The sequence below is a fragment of the Corythoichthys intestinalis genome, chromosome 2 (genome assembly GCF_030265065.1).
Source record: "Corythoichthys intestinalis isolate RoL2023-P3 chromosome 2, ASM3026506v1, whole genome shotgun sequence".
NCBI lineage: Eukaryota > Metazoa > Chordata > Actinopteri > Syngnathiformes > Syngnathidae > Corythoichthys > Corythoichthys intestinalis.
Window position 1 is genome coordinate 15,316,607 of NC_080396.1, and position 18,409 is coordinate 15,335,015.

Below are 18,409 nucleotides of genomic sequence, written 5' to 3' on the forward strand. Positions count from 1 at the left end.
AGTAACAAAGCAAAAGATCTACAACATTGCCGCCTGCTCTCATTGATCAACTACTCCCGAGTATTAGTGTGCCTGGAGCTGTGTCTTGTAAGCTATTTACCTATGAAGCTGTGTTGACAGGTCAGTTTAATCCTACACAGGAGATTTTACTTAACACGCTGAGTATTCACCTGTCCCCTGATATGTTTGCCGTGGGATAAGGTGGCACTGGTATGGCCACACAATAAATAAGTAATGTTCCCTGACAAACTAGAATAAGACACGCATCAGATGTTGTGCTGTTTCTATGGAGTCCTGTCCGGTTCAAAAGTGACACTGGCTTGTTATTTCCAAATACTGTATTTTTCGGACTATACAGTAAGTCACAGTTTTTTTCATGGTTTGGCAGAGGGTGAGTCTTATACTCTGGAGTGACTTACAGTGGGGCAAATAAGTATTTAGTCAACCACCAATTGTGGAAGTTCTCCTTCTTGAAAAGATTAGACAGGCCTGTAATTGTCAACATGGGTAAAGAATGTGGAAAAAAAAACTGAAAATTACACTGTTTGATTTTTAAAGAATTTATTTCCAAATTAGAGTGGAAAATAAGTATTTGGTCACCTACAAACAAGCAAGATTTCTGGCTGTCAAAGAGGTCTAACCTCTTCTAACGAGGTCTAACGAGGCTCCACTCGTTACCTGTATTAATGGCACCTTTTTTACTCATTATCGGTATAAAAGACACCTGTCCACCACCTCAGTCAGTCACACTCCAAACTCCACTATGGCCAAGACCAAAGAGCTGTCGAAGGACACCAGAGACAAAATTGTAGACCTGCACCAGGCTGGGAAGACTGAATCTGCAATAGGTAAAACGCTTGGTGTAAAGAAATCAAATTAGAAAAAGGAAGACATACAAGACCATTGATAATCTCCCTCGATCTGGGGCTCCATGCAAGATCTCACCCCCTGGCGTCAAAATGATAACAAGAACGCTGAGCAAAAATCCCAGAACCACACGGGAGGACCTACTGAATGACCTACAGAGAGCTGGGACCACAGTAACAAAGGCTACTATCAGTAACACAATGCGCCGCCAGGGACTCAAATCCTGCACTGCCAGACGTGTCCCCCTGCTGAAGAAAGTACACGTCCAGGCCCGTCTGCGGTTCGCTAGAGAGCATTTGGATGATCCAGAAGAGGACTGGGAGAATGTGTTATGGTCAGATGAAACCAAAATAGAACTTTTCGGTAGAAACACAGGTTCTCGTGTTTGGAGGAGAAAGAATACTGAATTGCATCCGAAGAACACCATACCCACTGTGAAGCATGGGGGTGGAAGCATCATGCTTTGGGGCTGTTTTTCTGCAAAGGGACCAGGACGACTGATCTGTGTAAAGGAAAGAATGAATGGGGCCATGTATCGAGAGATTTTGAGTGAAAATCTCCCTCCATCAGCAAGGGCATTGAAGATGAGACGTGGCTGGGTCTTTCAGCATGACAATGATCCCAAACACACAGCCAGGGCAACAAAGGAGTGGCTTCGTAAGAAGCATATTAAGGTCCTGGAGTGGCTTAGCCAGTCTCCAGATCTCAACCCCATAGAAAATCTGTGGAGGGAGTTGAAAGTCCGTGTTGCCGAACCACAGCCCCAAAACATCACTGCTCTAGAGGAGATCTGCATGGAGGAATGGGCCAAAATACCAGCAACAGTGTGTGAAAAGCTTGTGAAGAGTTACAGAAAACGTTTGACCTCCGTTATTGCCGACAAAGGGTACATAAAGTATTGAGATTAACTTTTGGTATTGAGAAAATACTTATTTTCCACCATGATTTGCAAATAAATTCTTTAAAAATCAAACAATGTGATTTTCTGGCTTTTTTTCCCACATTCTGTCTCTCATGGTTGAGGTTTACCCATGTTGACAATTACAGGCCTCTCTAATATTTTCAAGTGGGAGAACTTGCACAATTAGTGGTTGACTAAATACTTATTTGCCCCACTGTATGTGTGATTATTTACGGTCGGGTCGGGCCTCATTTTTTTTATTTACCGTGCGATAATTGCATATCGCGACAGGCTTAATTGAAGCCTTAACTAAGACATTAACTTACAGGAAACAGAAAAAAACAACCATTTGTTGATATTTCTTATATTAACTAAACATTTTTAAAGAAAATAAACAGGAAAGGGATGACAATATTTACTGCTGAAAAAAACGTAGGAATGTCTATTACAACAAGGCCATTATTATCCATATTATAAAGTCAAAGAAAAGCACTACACTATCCACAATCATATAGGGGGACACCGGCATTTGCAATTGTTGAAGATGCTGATTTTATAGTCCAACACAAAGCAGTAATTAAAACAAATGTGAACTTTACTTGGCTAACACTATACAGGCACAACATAATATTGAACTTTACTGAAGCTTCATGTTCCAAAGGGTTTATTATTGCAGAATTATTGCCCTCATGTGTCATCACTTTGAAACATCCCCCACGTTCTGTGGTAGATTATGACCATTGACCCCTCACCAGGGGCGGACTGGTAATCTGTGGCTTCTGGAGGATCACAGAACGGCCGGTGCCCTGGACGGCCGGCGGCCGCCATTCATTATACATCACTGTTTTTATCCCCCCTACCCTCTGATCTACAGTTCGCATCCAATCCGACAGGTGGCAGCAATGCGCCTGGCTGTTAGAAGAACGAAGAAAGCACAGAGTTGCCTTCATTGGTTCCTTCAACTTCCTTGTGGAAGCAAAATAGCGACGAGCTTGAATGCACAATATGGATGGTGGTGGCAAAAAAAAGAAGAGAGATGGGTGGCGCGGAGAAGGTTAGGGAGATAAAAAGAATTAAAGAAACTGGAGAGCGAAGCATTTAAATGTCAAAAGTTGACAAATATTTTCACAAGCAGCAGTCTGGCTGCAACGGCCACGTCGGGTAACAACTGCCCAGCCCCCGGCGATGGTGAGAGTGGGAGCGGCAGCCGCTCTGACGTGCAGCCGGTGCAGGGAGAGAGAAAAGAAGAGGGAGGGGGTAATGATAAACTGGTGGAAGTTCCCCAGACAAGCGCAGAGCAAGTAAGTAGGGATGAAGAGGGTTACTTGCTCGGTATACTGGCAATTGTTATCCACCAGGTAGCTACATTTTAAATGAAATATGACAATTAAAGGGTTAGTGCCAGCAAGTCCATGTGCCTGTTTGAAATCGTGTCAAGTTACAGTATATTAGTCCTACTATCCGTCTTCTAAGAAAAAATATTTTAGCTGTAAAACAACGTATGCACACACACTAGCAATATTAATTCAGAAGAAATATAAAATATTAATGAAATGAATGGTTTTACTTTAAAGTTTAGGTAGCTAAATTGATATTATATTTTTAATCATTTATATATCGTTTTGTTTTCAGCTTTGCAGTACTTTGAGCGCTCTAAGTCAGACAGTCACAGTCTAGACATTTTTTTACTTACCACCCTCAGAAAACACCTGACTGTACAAAGAGTATTCATACGCAAAGATGGCACAGATAGAAAATGGCTAACATACTACGAAGAAAATCATAAACCATATTGTATATGTATAATAATGCAATGTGTAGTTCTTCATAGCCACTTCATTTTTTTTCTCTCAAAGTGTTTACAATTTTACAATAAAATGTAAAAAAAAAAAAAAAAAAAAAAAAAAAAAAAAAAAAATTCTCCCAGGGGGGCATGCCCCCGGACCCCTCTAGAGCAGGGGTCCCCAAGCTTTTTTGCACCACACCACGGACCGGTGTTATTTGGGTCTTTTTTTTCAAGGACCGGTGTTCTGACAAATTTTGCAACCCATCCAAAATTGCAACGATGCGGTTCTGCGCATGCGCGTAAAGTTAAACATAGCCGCAAAATGCGCAAATGCAGCGATTCGAAAGTAAACACTACAAACTTTCTTGAAAGAAAGGAATATTAACTTACGTTTGATTATGGAATGACTTGTAGAAAAGTTCTCCTCAGATTCATCCTGCCATGTAAGCTGCACACAACAGCTGCACACCGCGCTCACCATTAACGACTTCGCCTTGTCGTTAAACATTAATTAAGAAGCCCGCTTCACAAAGATACGATGTTGGAAATTGTAGCAAGGTTTTCAATGTTCTTGTCGCGATGTCAGGATATTCCAGAATGACTTTAATCCAGAACCTCGGTAGCGTTGTTGTCTCAAATGTACGTTTAATAAGGTCGCCGTCATTTGCGATCTCTCATTTTATTCACAAACGGGTCCCGAATCCACTCCTTCGCAGTTCGTGGGTCTTCGAGGTTGTAGGCTTGTCAGGTACCCTTTTCGCCCTAAAAATATCTCCAAAGACGTCTGTTTTCCAGTTATCTTCGCTCATGTGGGGGCTAATTATTTCCGGGAACAAATGTGCTGCGCCCACGGCCTAGTAATACGTTATTATCGAGGACAAGCTCACATAGCTATATTATATACACAAACAAGATGTACTGCTAGCAGTCCAATCAATGGACTTCTATGACAAAATTGTAATCTATCCCGTAGCATTATATCTAGAGTAGACAGAGATATTGGTGTGTTAAGCAGGGGCACAGGGTTAATTCGGCCAGAATTCGGTCGTTATTAAATTATTATTTCTGTGCGGCCCGGTAGCAACTGCGCCACGGACCGGGGTCCGCGGCCCGGCAGATGGGGACCCCTACCCTAGAGGGTCTGTGTTTCCCATCGTACAGCGATTCTTGTGGGCTGGGCTGAGTCAAAGTCCAGGGCTGCTTTTTGGTCCCAGTCCGCCCCTGCCCCTCACCTATGTTACGGTGTACCAACAGTGATGGTGGAATATTGCTCAACACTGAAAAACAGTGTGTTTGCTAAATTGTAATGTATGCTTCATATGGAGCAAAAGCAGTAAGGGCCAAAAGCAGATTAGTCCAAAAAACGAAGAGTATTACAATTCCTTATAAACACTAATAAGAAATTTTACTCATCCACTACCATTGATATTGCAGCCAATGAGTTGGCACATACTAGAGCCGGGCGGTTTACCGAAAATTTACCGTTACTGAGATGGTTCACGATGACCGACGTAATTTTGACCATGCCGGTAAATTCGGTATTTTACTGAAACGAAAAAAATAGTCTTTTCATCCCGCTTTGACTCTGTGTTGTTCGGCTATGTTCATTCCCCTTTAAGAAAGCAGTCAGTGTGCTTACGTATGAAGTCACGTGGTTATCAGGAAATAAAACAAACACAAGCCCGGTAGGCTAACGCGAGCGGCTAACGCTACAAGCAAATATGATGGAGTCGGGCTTAAGAGAGCCTTGCCAAACTTTCACCCGACATTAACTCATTCACTCCCAGCCATTTTCACTGGAGCAACCCCCTTCACTCCCCGTCGTTTTACTGGATTTTAAGTGATTTTGCAAGGCCCACAGAAAATTCTGTTCTATTGCTATATAAACATGGAACCCGCCAAAAGAAAGATTAGACTCTTTTCTTTCAGCAGGAAAAAAAGTAAGTTCATATCTTTTTTCCATTCTTTAGATATTAGCATTAGAAACTAGCTTAGTTTGAGCTATTTTCCAATTTCTGATGAAAAAACTGAGAAATTGAGCTTTTTGTAAAAGCATACATTTCAAACACAACTGACTTTAACACTGCTATTTTTTGCTTTTGTGACATCCCAAACATCTGAGTAATGTTTTCCTTTGACAAAATAACATAAACAACAAAGCAAATAGCACTTTTGATAGCAAAGTAACAATTTATTTACACATACCTAAACTATTGAACTGAGAGATGACGCTGTTGTGGCCGCGGCTGTATTGGCAGACGGGGTAAATTTTTCCCTCATCATTGCCTGTCTGTCTTATAAAGATAGATTTTTTTTTAACCTTTCTTTTGTAGTTACCACTATGTCATAACAGAATTCACCTAGGAAACTTGTGTGGGGCATGTGCCTTGTGTTTACATTGTTCTCCACATTTTTCTCACGCTTCTTACTTCTTCCAACTTCCGCTTCCTATTTGTCCTCATTCATTTCCTTTCATGGTCCAATATGAATTCTTACCAAATGTGCTACTGCCCTCCAGTGGCCAAATTTATTGCTTTAAAATGGATTTTGAGCCTTGTGCTTTGGAGCGAACTTGCATCAGAACCTAGTGTTCTCTTGTAAAAAAAAAAAAAAAAAAAACGTAAAAGACGTATAAATATGTTTTTGGGACACTGAAACAATTAAAAATAGAACGTATTTATATGTTTTTGGGAGCACTTTCAGTGCTTTCTACTGGTAGCTAGGCCACAGGCTGACACTACAAATGAACGTGATGGAGTCTGATAGCTGCTCTAACCTTGTCGAACCGGCTGAACTGCATATAGCAAGCAGTATGTTGTGTTATTTTGTATCTGTGTTTGTGTGTGTGTGTGTGATTTCTCTGATAGCTTTTATGATGGTAAAGCATTCAGTGTAAAGTATAATCCAACAGTGAAGCCTATAATATGAGCGTTTATTGGCTACAGCTATTTTTCTGTATGTGCTTGCTTTATTCTGTGTCATTACTGCCATCATTAAATCCAAAATGTTTCATTGGCATAAGAGCAGTATAGCTTTAATGTGTGTGTGTGTCTGTGTGGGGGGTGCATGTGAGCGTGCAGGTATTTAAAAAAATGCTCTGGAAAAAAAAACAAACTTTGAAGTAAACGCTTGTGTTGAGTAATTACTGTATGTCACAGCAGCCATTAACAACAAGTTTTCTATTTGAACTGTACTGTTACAGTTGTGTTACAATGACGTTTGCAGTTGTCATATCAATTTTTATAATGTTGTACCTTGTTCAAGTCATATTAGCTGTTATGAATGTTTATACTTGAATTCTTATTATTTACAAGATATTCTTATTTACTGTACTTAATATTTAGACTGCATGTACAATTGTTAAATATGTTTAATTGAAAGCTGGTAAATAAATCAACGAGACACTGTTAATTTGTATTTCATGCATTGATTCAGATTTTCAAATTACACAGTGTAACAGTCCGCTTGGGCAAATTTATCGTTATTTATCGTTATCGAGGTAAATATGCTCAATTTACCGTGATACGTACTTAAGGCCATATCGCCCAGCTCTAGCACATACCCTCCCTAGTCATACGCTTTCCTTTCCTGCCCCGTTTTTTGTCACCATCACCATCAATGACAGTGAATTTGTTAAATATACCAGGAACAAAAATAACATTGTACTTGAAACATCAAATAAATTGGTCAAGATTTAGAGTAATTATGAATACCTTTGTACGATTGTAAAAAATTAGACTACACAGTGTGATGTAAAGTTCAAGGTAAAACATGTTCAGGCTGATGCGAAATAATTATTCTAAATGACTTTGATTAGATAGGCTGTTCCCAAGGACAAATTGTTTCCTGTATTTCCTTGTAAGACATGATACTAGATTTCCCCATAGGAACACATAATAGTGCGTTGCACAAACAGGACGTGTCATATTATCTTTGACTTCAGTGATATCTGTCCAGATTGCTGCAGTCTGTCAGAAAACAACCAGTACTTGTACTACAGTCCGTCCACATGGGCCCACACACCAGATGGTGTCCTACCTTATAGTTCGGCTGGAAATGCAGTACTTCCACATGGCATTCCACACAGTAGTGACATCACTGGAGACCTCAGACATGCCCGAAAAAAATGTGCATGGCCCAGCGTTTCAAAAACCTATCTGGTAAAGAACTGACCGGTGGAAATATATTCCGCGTTCACTCCCTTCCACCGCAAATTGCAGCCTTCATTCTTCCCTTTCCATGCAAAATCGTGCATATTCCATCACTGCTTAAAGCCCTGAAGCTGAAGCCCCACTTCAAGTTACTGCCCTTACTAGCTGATGCCAGATGACCAAGTAAGGTAAAGCACCAGTATGTATAACTAAAGACAAAAGCTCTCCACCCACCACAACTTTTTCAGTTCTCTGTAACTCGTTTTTTTTGTTCCTTCTAAATCTGAGGGGAGCAACATTTCCTCAAGCAGTGCTTTCCATGTATGCTGCCTGACGGTGATGGGCAGGGTCTGCGCTGTTAGCTTAAACTAGAAAAAGTGGGGGGAAAGGGAGTGATAGAGATATGGCCTTAGTAATAGGTGGGCTTGTGTCCAAGAAAAACACAGCTCGCAATGGGAAGGCCAAGCTCAAGGGAGGGTGAATGCCAGTTCAGCAGCTGGGAGAGGCTGTTTTCAGTAAAAATACAGATTTTATCCAAACACTCTTGGATAAAATATGACGACACGCGAGGTTTGACAGCATTAATGAGTTCTGCACCCACGATAGGATGATTCCAATGAATTTGGGGTGAGGTCTTAATAGACACATGTTCCCTATGCAATTGTGAATAGACTTCTTTAAGTCCATCAATCTTTACCAAATCTCCAAATCCGGAAAACTTTGGGTGGGGTGCACACTTGACTAATGACCATTCACATTGCTTACACAAACCATCCTTTTTACATAACTTAGCTAAATTCGGTAAGAGCATATTTACATTATGACGTTTCCAGGAGTACTTAATGGAATATTCAGCTCTTAACTCATTGGACAAATATTAATTCGCCCCTCGCAGTCAAAATGGATTGGACATTTAGCTCTGTCAATGGCACTAAAACGTAAACATTCACGGCCACCACTTCCACTTCAAATGGATTGGACATCTCTGGCTGTCATTTATCTTGTAGATGCGATATATTCACTGGAAAAAAATGCCACTTTTAAAACGAGTAAAAAATTACGTGAAAAAAGATAAGATTTGCTGATAACAAGAACATTTTGCCAATGGAACAAGCAATTTTTGTCTTGGTATGAATTCTTAAAAATAAGACATCCATTCAGAATGAATGAGCTCTTGAAACTAGTTATATTTTACTAGTTCAACGAGATCTTGAAACTAGTTATATTTTACTAGTTCATCCCGAATGGATGTCTTATTTTAAGAATTCTTAGCAAGACAAAAATTGCTTGTTCCATTGGCAGAATTTTCTTACTTGTTATAAGCAAATCTTATCTCATTTCAAATATTTTTTTTACATTTTTTGCAGTGTTCAAGTGTAATTGATCCATCATTGAACACATTTGGAGGAAATCAGGATCAGGTGTGGTCAGTGAAAATGAATTTGCCGTCCAAAAAAACATGGTTTGCCGCAATTAAGGATTATAATTTAACAAAGGAGGCAAAAGCTTTTCTACACAAGGCAAGGTAACTTTTAATTAGACATCGACCAATATGGGTTTTTCAGGACCGATACAGATTATTAGTGGTTAGAGGGGCCGATAACCGATTTTTGGAGACGTTATTCATTTGCAGTAAAAGTGTTTTAAAAATTGGCGCAAAAAATGAATAATGCAAACACTGAACTTTATTGAAATGCCGAAAGCATGTTTATTGAAGCACACAAATAGAAAATAATAGCTCCAGAAGTGCCTGAATTTCCTAGACTCAGAAACACCTCTTATAAAGTTGAACGAGAGGTTAAATAAACAGCTCTCTGAATTTTTTCACAGAAAAGAAAGCCATGATGAGCAACATACTAACCCCACGTTGTTCCTGGTGCTGTGTCACCTGTAGGTAGATGAGGATATAGTGTGAAGCGCTTTGAGAGCCTTAAAAATACGGAAAGGTGAAATGCAAGTGTAACTCCATTTACTATTACCATTTAACCAATTAAAGGACGGAGTGAATACTAGTGCAGGAGACATCAGGCAGGAGAGAGAGGCGCGGCTGCATCTGGGCCGAAATAACCCAGTTTTAAATTGATTTTTTCCATATCGGCCGGTCGGAATTACAAAAAAAAAAAAAAAAAAAAAAGGCCGAAACCGAAATCTGTTTACTTGAATGATCATTTTGTGATAGATGATATTTACATTTGTTAGATGAAGTGAAACAATTAGTGTTGCACTAATACCGATACTACTATCAGTACCAATATGTCACATATATAATGTCATCCATATCGGGGAGTACTAAGAAATAATCTGCTGGTGCTGTGCAATATGAACTTTTCAAGATGCAGTTTCCAGCCGATAGTCGCCCTCCCCAAGACGGCTGCCAGCTACACAGATGTAGCTGGCAGCCATTGACTTATAAAGTAAAACCGTTCTTCCTCTGGCCAAAATTCCAATTAGTTTAGTGATGTCCATCATGAACGAACATTCATTTCCTTCTAGACCTCCCACTCCAAATGGATTGGACGTCTAACTCCGTCAATGGCAAACAATAAGTTAAGCAGAGTCTGACCAAGCCATGATAACAATTACTTTACATTCCAGTGAGTATTCAGAAAAATAATAAACAGCCATGTTCGTATCTGATGATATCAACATTTGGACAATTATAATGTGGGGAAGTGAGGATATATTGTAGATCAGGGGTGCCCAAGTCCGGTACTCGAGAGCCCCTATCCAGCTTGTTTTCCATGTCTCCCTCCTCCAACACACCTGAATCAAATAATCAGGATCATTGTTAGGCTCCTGCAGCACTTGCTGATGAGCTCGTCATTTGATTCAGGTGTGTTAAAGGAGGAAGACATTGAAAACAAGCTAGATAGCGACTCTCGAGGACCGGACTTGGGCACCCCAGTTGTAGATGGAGAAAAATATTAAACGCTGACCCTGCTACAACGTTTAAGGGGTATCTCCTACCTGAGAGAATAGATCGCTCCAGTGCTATCCATCAATTTTCAGTATCACTTATCCTCTTTAGGGGTTGCTTGCTTATTTGGGCGTCAGTAGGGCACTTAAAGACTGGTGCTGCAACGATTAATCGATTAACTCTAGCAATTCGATAACAAAAAAGCTTCAAATTAAATTTTGCTGCTTTGAGTATTCGTTTAATTAAAGTGGCCTTGTAATGGTTTGTTTTGATTGCATTTAGTTTTATTGATTTGGGTGGATACAGTGGCTATTAGTGGCAACAGTGAATATTACATAACTCATTTCACATGGCTCAATCCAGCTGCTCCCTGTTAAGACCAACATAAGCTACTTTTTTGTTTGAGTTAATGTTTTTTTTAATGCATTCATAATTTAATTTATAGGTATACTTAGCTGTTTTTGTGGGAATATGTGTTTAAACGATTTGTTAAGAGCATTGTAAAAAAAAAAAAAAAAAAAAAAAAAAGTTAGCATTTAATAGCATTTAAGCCTGCGGACTTTTGCTATGCAAGTTAGCCAATTGTTCTTTTGTTGTACTCAGATCCTTATTTATTTAGTTTTTTTCTATGCCATTAGGGGATAAGCTCAGGTATTTTAATTCATGTTCCTAATCAGATTACTCGATTACCGGATTTTTCGGACTATATGTCACAGTTTTTTTTTTTTCATAGTTTGGCTGGGGGTGCGACTTATACTCAGGAGCGACTTATGTGTGAAATTATTAACACATTATGATATCATTTCACATGCTATTTGGGTGTTCTGGAGTGACACTGATGGTTTGGTAAACTTGTTAGCATGTTCTTTATGCTATAGTTGTCTGAATAACTCTTAATAGCTATGGCCACGTTTGCGTTCTGCCTTTGGCAATGTGTATTCAATTGTATTATTGACTTTTTTATATTGAAATGCATGCTTTTAGTTTGTGGCGCTTCCATGCCCACGTGGGGGCGCACTCGCATTTGTTTACGCGAAGAAGAGCGCTCACATGCCAGAAGAAGACTGACAGCTATGCAGCATCTCTGAGCGAGTGGGCAAAAGAGAGAGACACGGCTGCGAACCTACGTTCATTGTTTATGCTTGTAAAATATCTCTACAGAGGCGACGCCTGTGTGTATCATCTTTTCTGTTGTTGTTGTCTTTTTGCCACCCGCGATCGGACACTTAGAGCCAGTTGTGTGGTTGTTTGAACAATGTGCTAATGCTAGCTAACGCATGCTAACCGTTTTTGTCATTGCTGTAATAGCAGCTAATTATCATTTATTTACCTTGATGCGAACCTGTTTGGTGTCGAGGACGAAATTGATTCAGCTAATTATACGGACGTTCAGCATCGTCATTTGCGAGTTTAGCTCGCTGTATAGCCAGAACCGAGCCGTAGCGTCCTGGTGAGGAAAATATATTCGCATTTTGTTGTTCATGCATCATGTAACATCATACTGTACACTTATTCGGCATATTGTTCTCTATTGTAGTTTTATTAGGGTTGTTCCGATCATGTTTTTTTTGCTCCCGATCCGATTGTTTTAGTTTGAGTATCTGCCGATCCCGATATTTCCCGATTCAATTCCAATCATTCCCGATAATTTTTCCCGATCATATACATTTTGGCAATGCATAATGAAAAAAATGAATAAAACTCGGACGAATATATACATTAGCATACAGTCCATACTGTAAGTACTGTATTTGTTTATTATGACAAATCCTCAAGATGGCATTTACATTATTAACATTCTTTCTGTGATCCACGGATAGAAAGACTTGTAATTCTTAAAGGATAAATGTGACTTTGTATATTGTGACTAAATATTGCCATCTAGTGCATTTGTTGAGCTTTCAGTAAATGATACTGCAGCCATTTAACTTCTGCTCAAATGCATGATGGGAAGTGCAACCATGACTGTGTGTAGGGGCACCAATTGATATATCTTCTCTGCGTTGGGAAAGAACATAGGGTGTTAAGAAAATGATCAACTACTACCTTTCTTCCCCACATTGCCTCCCACGATATTTTTAATTGCTGAGAGAGGTATTGTAAGACTTTAGCCACATAAAAAATGGCTCCAAAAGCTGTCAAAATTCTCTCTACTCATTATACACTGCCTTTTAGCGCTATCTATAGGTAAAATGGCGTATTTATAGATTGAACGCGACAATGCGTGAGTGGGTCGTGCAGCGCATGTGTTAATTATTTAACATGATTAATTTAAAAAAAATAATTATCGCCGTTAACGCAATAAATTTGATAGCCCTACTTTAAGCCAAAACTACTCTGGATGAGTGCAAGACATTTTGTCTGTAACGTTAAATACAATTAGAAAACGATTTAAATAAAAAATACATATATATTAAAAAAAGGCCTGTCCGATATTTTTTTGCCGATTCCGATACTTTGAAAATGACCTGATCGGACCCGATCGATCGGCAAATTGCCTTTCAAGATGACATATCTGTTCTATGTGTTGGATTTTGTCAAGTAAATTTCCCCCCAAAATGCGACTTATACTCCTGTGCGACTTGTATGTTTTTTTCCTCTTCGTTGGGCATTTTATGGCTGGTTCGATTTATACTCAGATGTGACTTATTGTCCGAAAACGAACTAATTCATCGCTTAATCAGCTACAAAAATAATCCATAGTTGCAGCCCTATTACAGACAATCATTCATAATCACATTCACATCTACAGAAATATTAAGAGTCTTCGCCTAACGTGAACATAGAATGCATATTTTTAGAATGTGTTAAAATTCACACGGCAAGGTCGGGCTCTGACAAATCCCAAACCTCAAGACCATAAGGCGAATTTACAAATCAAGTGTTGCCTGGTCCTAAGACAGTTCTACTAAAATCAAATACGAGGCTACAGTGACTGCTTTTGAATATTCATTGGGAATAACCTCAGCCTTCATTCAAAGATGCAGCTTGCTAAATCTGTGATGTATTATTAATGAGCATTGAACAAAACTGTTTTAATTTGCTTGAACACGTTATCACATAGCAAGAGGGGCTTTTTTCATTCTTTTTGATCCAAACGAGCAAAAACTGCTTGCCAACAAAGATGGCCACATCTCTCAATAAATAGCCTAAATACTGTACGGCTAGTAGTTCTTTCCTGACCCCTGTGTCACACTATAAGGCAATGGGTGAAGACAGATTCATTAGGACTGACAGATAATGATTGGTTTGGCATGAATTGTCTCAGCTGCATTTCAGTTTCAGCAGCTGGAGTTTGATTGTTGGATAAAAGGAGCATCTGAGGCCTCTGTCATTATAGGTAGTAAATGACATGAGGGCTTGTTTATGGTCCCAAAACAGCAGCAGGGGGATGGGATGTGTCATTTATATGGCATAATAGAGCAATAGCTAACCTTTACAAAGAGGGAACCTGCCCCTTGATCACAAGCACACAGACAAACACACAAAGAGCAGTGGTTAAAAGAATCTTAAATGTGGTATAAAAGACCAAAACAACCAGTCTGAGAATGTTCTAGATGTTTCATGCTCTCATTTTCCACTTTGATTTGAGCACCAAAGACTGCCGTGTTGTGGTGAAAGGCAGGGGAATCCTGAAATGTACTAAAGATTCATAAAAAAGTGGAATCCCTTACAATGATTGATATGAGCTGCAAAAATAGACTGACTACTAATGAGGCAACGCTTATGCAAAAAGGTGAGAGGTGAAAAGAGAAGTTTCCCAGTGGGACCGAAATGAATCAATGTACCCTTTCAACACTGAATAGGAATAAACAAGGAATGACTAAATCAATAAAATTGGTGATTCTGCAAGATGACAAGACACAGCATTCTTAGGAAAAAACACAATAGTTGATCCAGCTAGCATTTCACCAAAGTTCATCTGAGTAAACCAGCATGTTCTCTCAAAACCAGACTTCAAGAGCGTCTTAAAAATATGACATCAAACATTGCTGTGGTTGTCTAAAAACATACCTTTTATAAAAGTTGTTGTGGGGGTTCAAGCACAGCACATGCCAGTAATCCAGGCAAAACGCTTTAAACTTCCACATCCTGGGTTTAGACGGAGGCAGGGAGGTGGTGTATTCCAACAACATTAAAAGACAACATGGCAGCAAATAAACACGACCTTGCTCATTTCTTGAGCCAATGAATTCCTGGCGTGGAAATCTGGGATGTATCCTCCTACTGGGACTCAACCTCAACTACTGGATGACAGCTTTAACCTGCCAGGAACAACCACACCACTCCTGGACCAGAAACCTATAACAGCAGGCACACTGGGAACCATTTACGGACTTATTTGAACCCGGTATTTATGCTTCGGTGCCAGGCCCAGAAAGAAGCTTAGTATTAGCTGTTTTTGACTGCATTTAGCAGCAATCCAGGTCAGTCAGCGTGTCCTCTGATTGTGGCTCCACACAGTGCGTCAGCCCAGGATCCTTTGAGACTTCACGGCTACAGCTCCAGCCCTACATGATTTCATCCGGCACAGGTGAGAAAGAAGAATCTTGTTAATCGGCGTGAGGCTCAAACTTTCCACTGTTCTGTCTTGTCCAGCCAAATTCTGAAAGCCTTCTCCTCATCCTCTCGCTCTTGTTCTATCAGTCTCCTTCTCACAGGCACTGCCATCCGCACAGGACCTCCCAGAAATGTGCCGATCGCGGTTGCCGGGCAACACTAGCGTACTGGTGAAGCTTCAAAAGGAAGCAGAGCAAGAGCACATTTGATTGGCTGTATAACAGATGGGTGGGGCTGCGGCAATGTTGTATGATCACATGTGTTCATGCATGTGTCAAGCAGGCACCCTCTGTGGAGTCTATTCATAAAGAATCTTGGTTTGGTACCACAGCACAACATGCGAGTGGTCCATAAAATGAATTTAATAGGGAAATGACATGAATGCAGAAAAGAAATGTAGGCAAATTAAATTCATGCTTGTATGAATATCATTACTCTCTGGGCTGAAAGACTTTAGGAAAAAAAAAACGAGTTTTTTGGCTGAAAGTGCAATTTTGATTCGATTCACAATTTTCTTTAAAGGGTATGACAACACCTGGGGAAATGCTAATATTCCATCATTTATCCATAAACGCATGCCTTTTGGATTCATATCATGCCACTTTGTGCAATTACACACATCGCAACACCAAGAAGATGATAGAAATTTGGATCGATTGTCAAGCTAAGAGGACCGCCCCCCGAGATCCCGGAAATTTAGCATACTGTGTGCGTGACGTCAAAAGAAGGAAACAACCGGCTTAGAGCTTAGTACTGAATAGTGGCGATGATGGTGGACAATTTTGTTTCTAGTTGCAGCGACGAATCCGACGTAACGAACATTCTTCTAATGGTGACGACGAGAGTTATCAACCTTTCTTTGGTGTTTTGGGTTATCAATTTGAGCCCAAACGAAAGCCAATGCAGCCTAATGAAAGGATAATTGAGAGGAGCAATCACACTGATGAAACACCGGCAACATTGTGTGGGAAACACCGAATGCTTTGTTTTGCATTTCTTTTTGTGAAGCTGATACACCGTGACCGCAAAATAATGTAATGTATAGAATAATTATCATTTATTGTGCGATCATAGGTTTACGCTCTGCCAGCAGACACAAATATGAATGGGATTCGAAGATTTGTTTTATATATTTTACGAGCAATAATTTATACACGTGTCCAGTCCTATATCCAATGCGTGATATGTTTTTATTATAAAAGAGTACTCACTCTGGCCATTTCAAACTTGGCTGCTCCGCCCTATTGATTAGCCTGGGGTGGTCTCATCAGAGCCAGTCATCCTCTTTCTTGATATCTCAGGACATTTAGGTGGCGTGTATGGTGGTTGCTTTCATCAGCAATTTCTTAGCAAAACCTGATTTCATTTGTCCATAGTTCGAATAGCTTTCAGGTGTAAAATGCGCACCACACAAAACCGAGCCGGAGGCTGGGTCTGCAAAATTAGCCCTCTTAGCATGGATGAACTTTACTCATTGTCCAAGTAGTCCAGCTCTTTTTCTCGCGTTCGGGAACTCATGGGTACTACATTGCGACAAATAGCTATTTGTAGACCACTTAGCATGACAGGTTTGAACCATTTTAGCGATTTTTTGACAAAACACGAACGCAACTCTCTCGTCGATAAACAATGATTGCACCTGCCTCGACCTTTCGTTTCCTTGTTATGCTGTTTCCGCCCCATTCGGCTGTTTCCGGAATATTTTCGGAAATGTTCGTAATTTTCTATCTATTTTCGATAATTGCTCATGAATGCGATTTATTTTTTTGTTAACTTTATTAATATTTGTTATCTTGCCACATAATGGTTCTATTGATATCTCACAGCCCCTTAGTGTTTTAATACCCTTTAAATCAAGCTTAAGTGTAAAATTCCCAATGTCATCTTTGCAATGATGACATGTAAATACATCATACCATCAAAACATTATAAGTAGGGCTGTCAAACGATTAAAATTTTTAATCGAGTTAATTACAGCTTAAAAATTCATCGTAATTAATCGCATTTCAAACCATCTATAAAATATGCCATATTTTTCTGTAATTTATTGTTGGAATGGAAAGATAAGATACAAGACAGACATACACATTCAACATACTGTACATAAGTACTGTATTTATTTATTATAACAATAAACCCACAAGATGGCATTAAAATTATTAACATTCTTTCTGTTAAAGGGATCCACGGATAGAAAGACTTGTAGGTCTTAAAAGATAAATGTGAGTACAAGTTATAGTAATTTTATATTACAACCCCTCTTAATTTTTTCATTTTAATAACATTTGTAAAATTTGCAATCCAAAAATAAACTAATAGCTCGCCATTGTTGACGTCGCCGAGCGGGACGTCACACAGCTCCCTGCCGTTCTTTCACAGTGTCTTTAACTACGTAAGGTAGTGATTGAAATACACCACAAAGTGTCAATGGCGAGTTTTAAATTAATTATAGATCCAGCCAAGGCAAAGTCTGAGTAGGTTTTATGTGTATTTTGCATAGCTATTTTGATTGGGAATGCCAGTTCTCTTTGCGTTGAGCGCTTCTCTTTTTGTGAACATTATTTTTTTGAGGGATAGGAAAATTATTTTTGTTGTGCTTTCACTAAATGATACTGTAGCGACTTAACTGTTCCGCCCAAATGCATGATGGGAAATTGGGCAACCATGACTGTCAGTGGTGGCTGCAAATGGTATATCTTCTCTGCTTTGTGTACAATACAGATTGTTAAGAAAAAGATCATGTCCTGTCTTTCTTCCCCACGTCGCTCGCCACAATAGATCTGTTTGTTGTGAATGAGTTGCCAAAGCTTATGCCGATAAAAGGCGCGGTCCAATGAACGCCTGTGACCACTCGCATTTCACTGTCGTTTTATCTCTCAATATGCAGAAACGGCGTCATTATAATCTGTTTCAAGCGATGCATGAGCGGATAATTCCATGCATGCGTTAAATGCGTCAAATATTTTAACGTGATTAATTACAAAAATTAATTACCGCCCGTTAACGCGATAAATTTGACAGCACTAAAATAAATGAATAAATCCTTCGCAGATAATTATAAAATTAGTATTTTTTTCCAAACGTGTATATAAAATGTGAAATGTTTCCTGTTAAAACGGGCAGAAATTACCATAGTTAATAGCAAAAGGTCGCAAACTAGAGATGTCCCGATCGATCGGGGGTCCGATCACGTCATTTTCAAAGTATCGGAATCGGCAAAAAAACAT

At 39.5% G+C, this 18,409-nt stretch overlaps 1 protein-coding gene across 6 annotated transcripts in view; it reads right to left on the bottom strand.

Moving 5' to 3' along the window:
• LOC130930991 (IQ motif and SEC7 domain-containing protein 1-like) overlaps positions 1-18,409 on the bottom strand; it is a 343,354-nt gene that overhangs the window by 124,743 nt on the left and 200,202 nt on the right. The window contains exon 1 of one of the 6 annotated variants that reach the window (XM_057859419.1): positions 14,637-15,813. The exons of 4 other annotated variants lie outside the window; for them this stretch is intronic. In XM_057859419.1, coding sequence (XP_057715402.1) covers positions 14,637-14,758 — 122 coding nt within the window. In that variant the 5' untranslated portion in view covers positions 14,759-15,813. Of the gene's footprint in view, positions 1-7,592; positions 8,793-14,636; positions 15,814-18,409 lie in introns of those variants that run through there. One more of the 6 variants, XM_057859437.1, reaches the window with a different exon arrangement.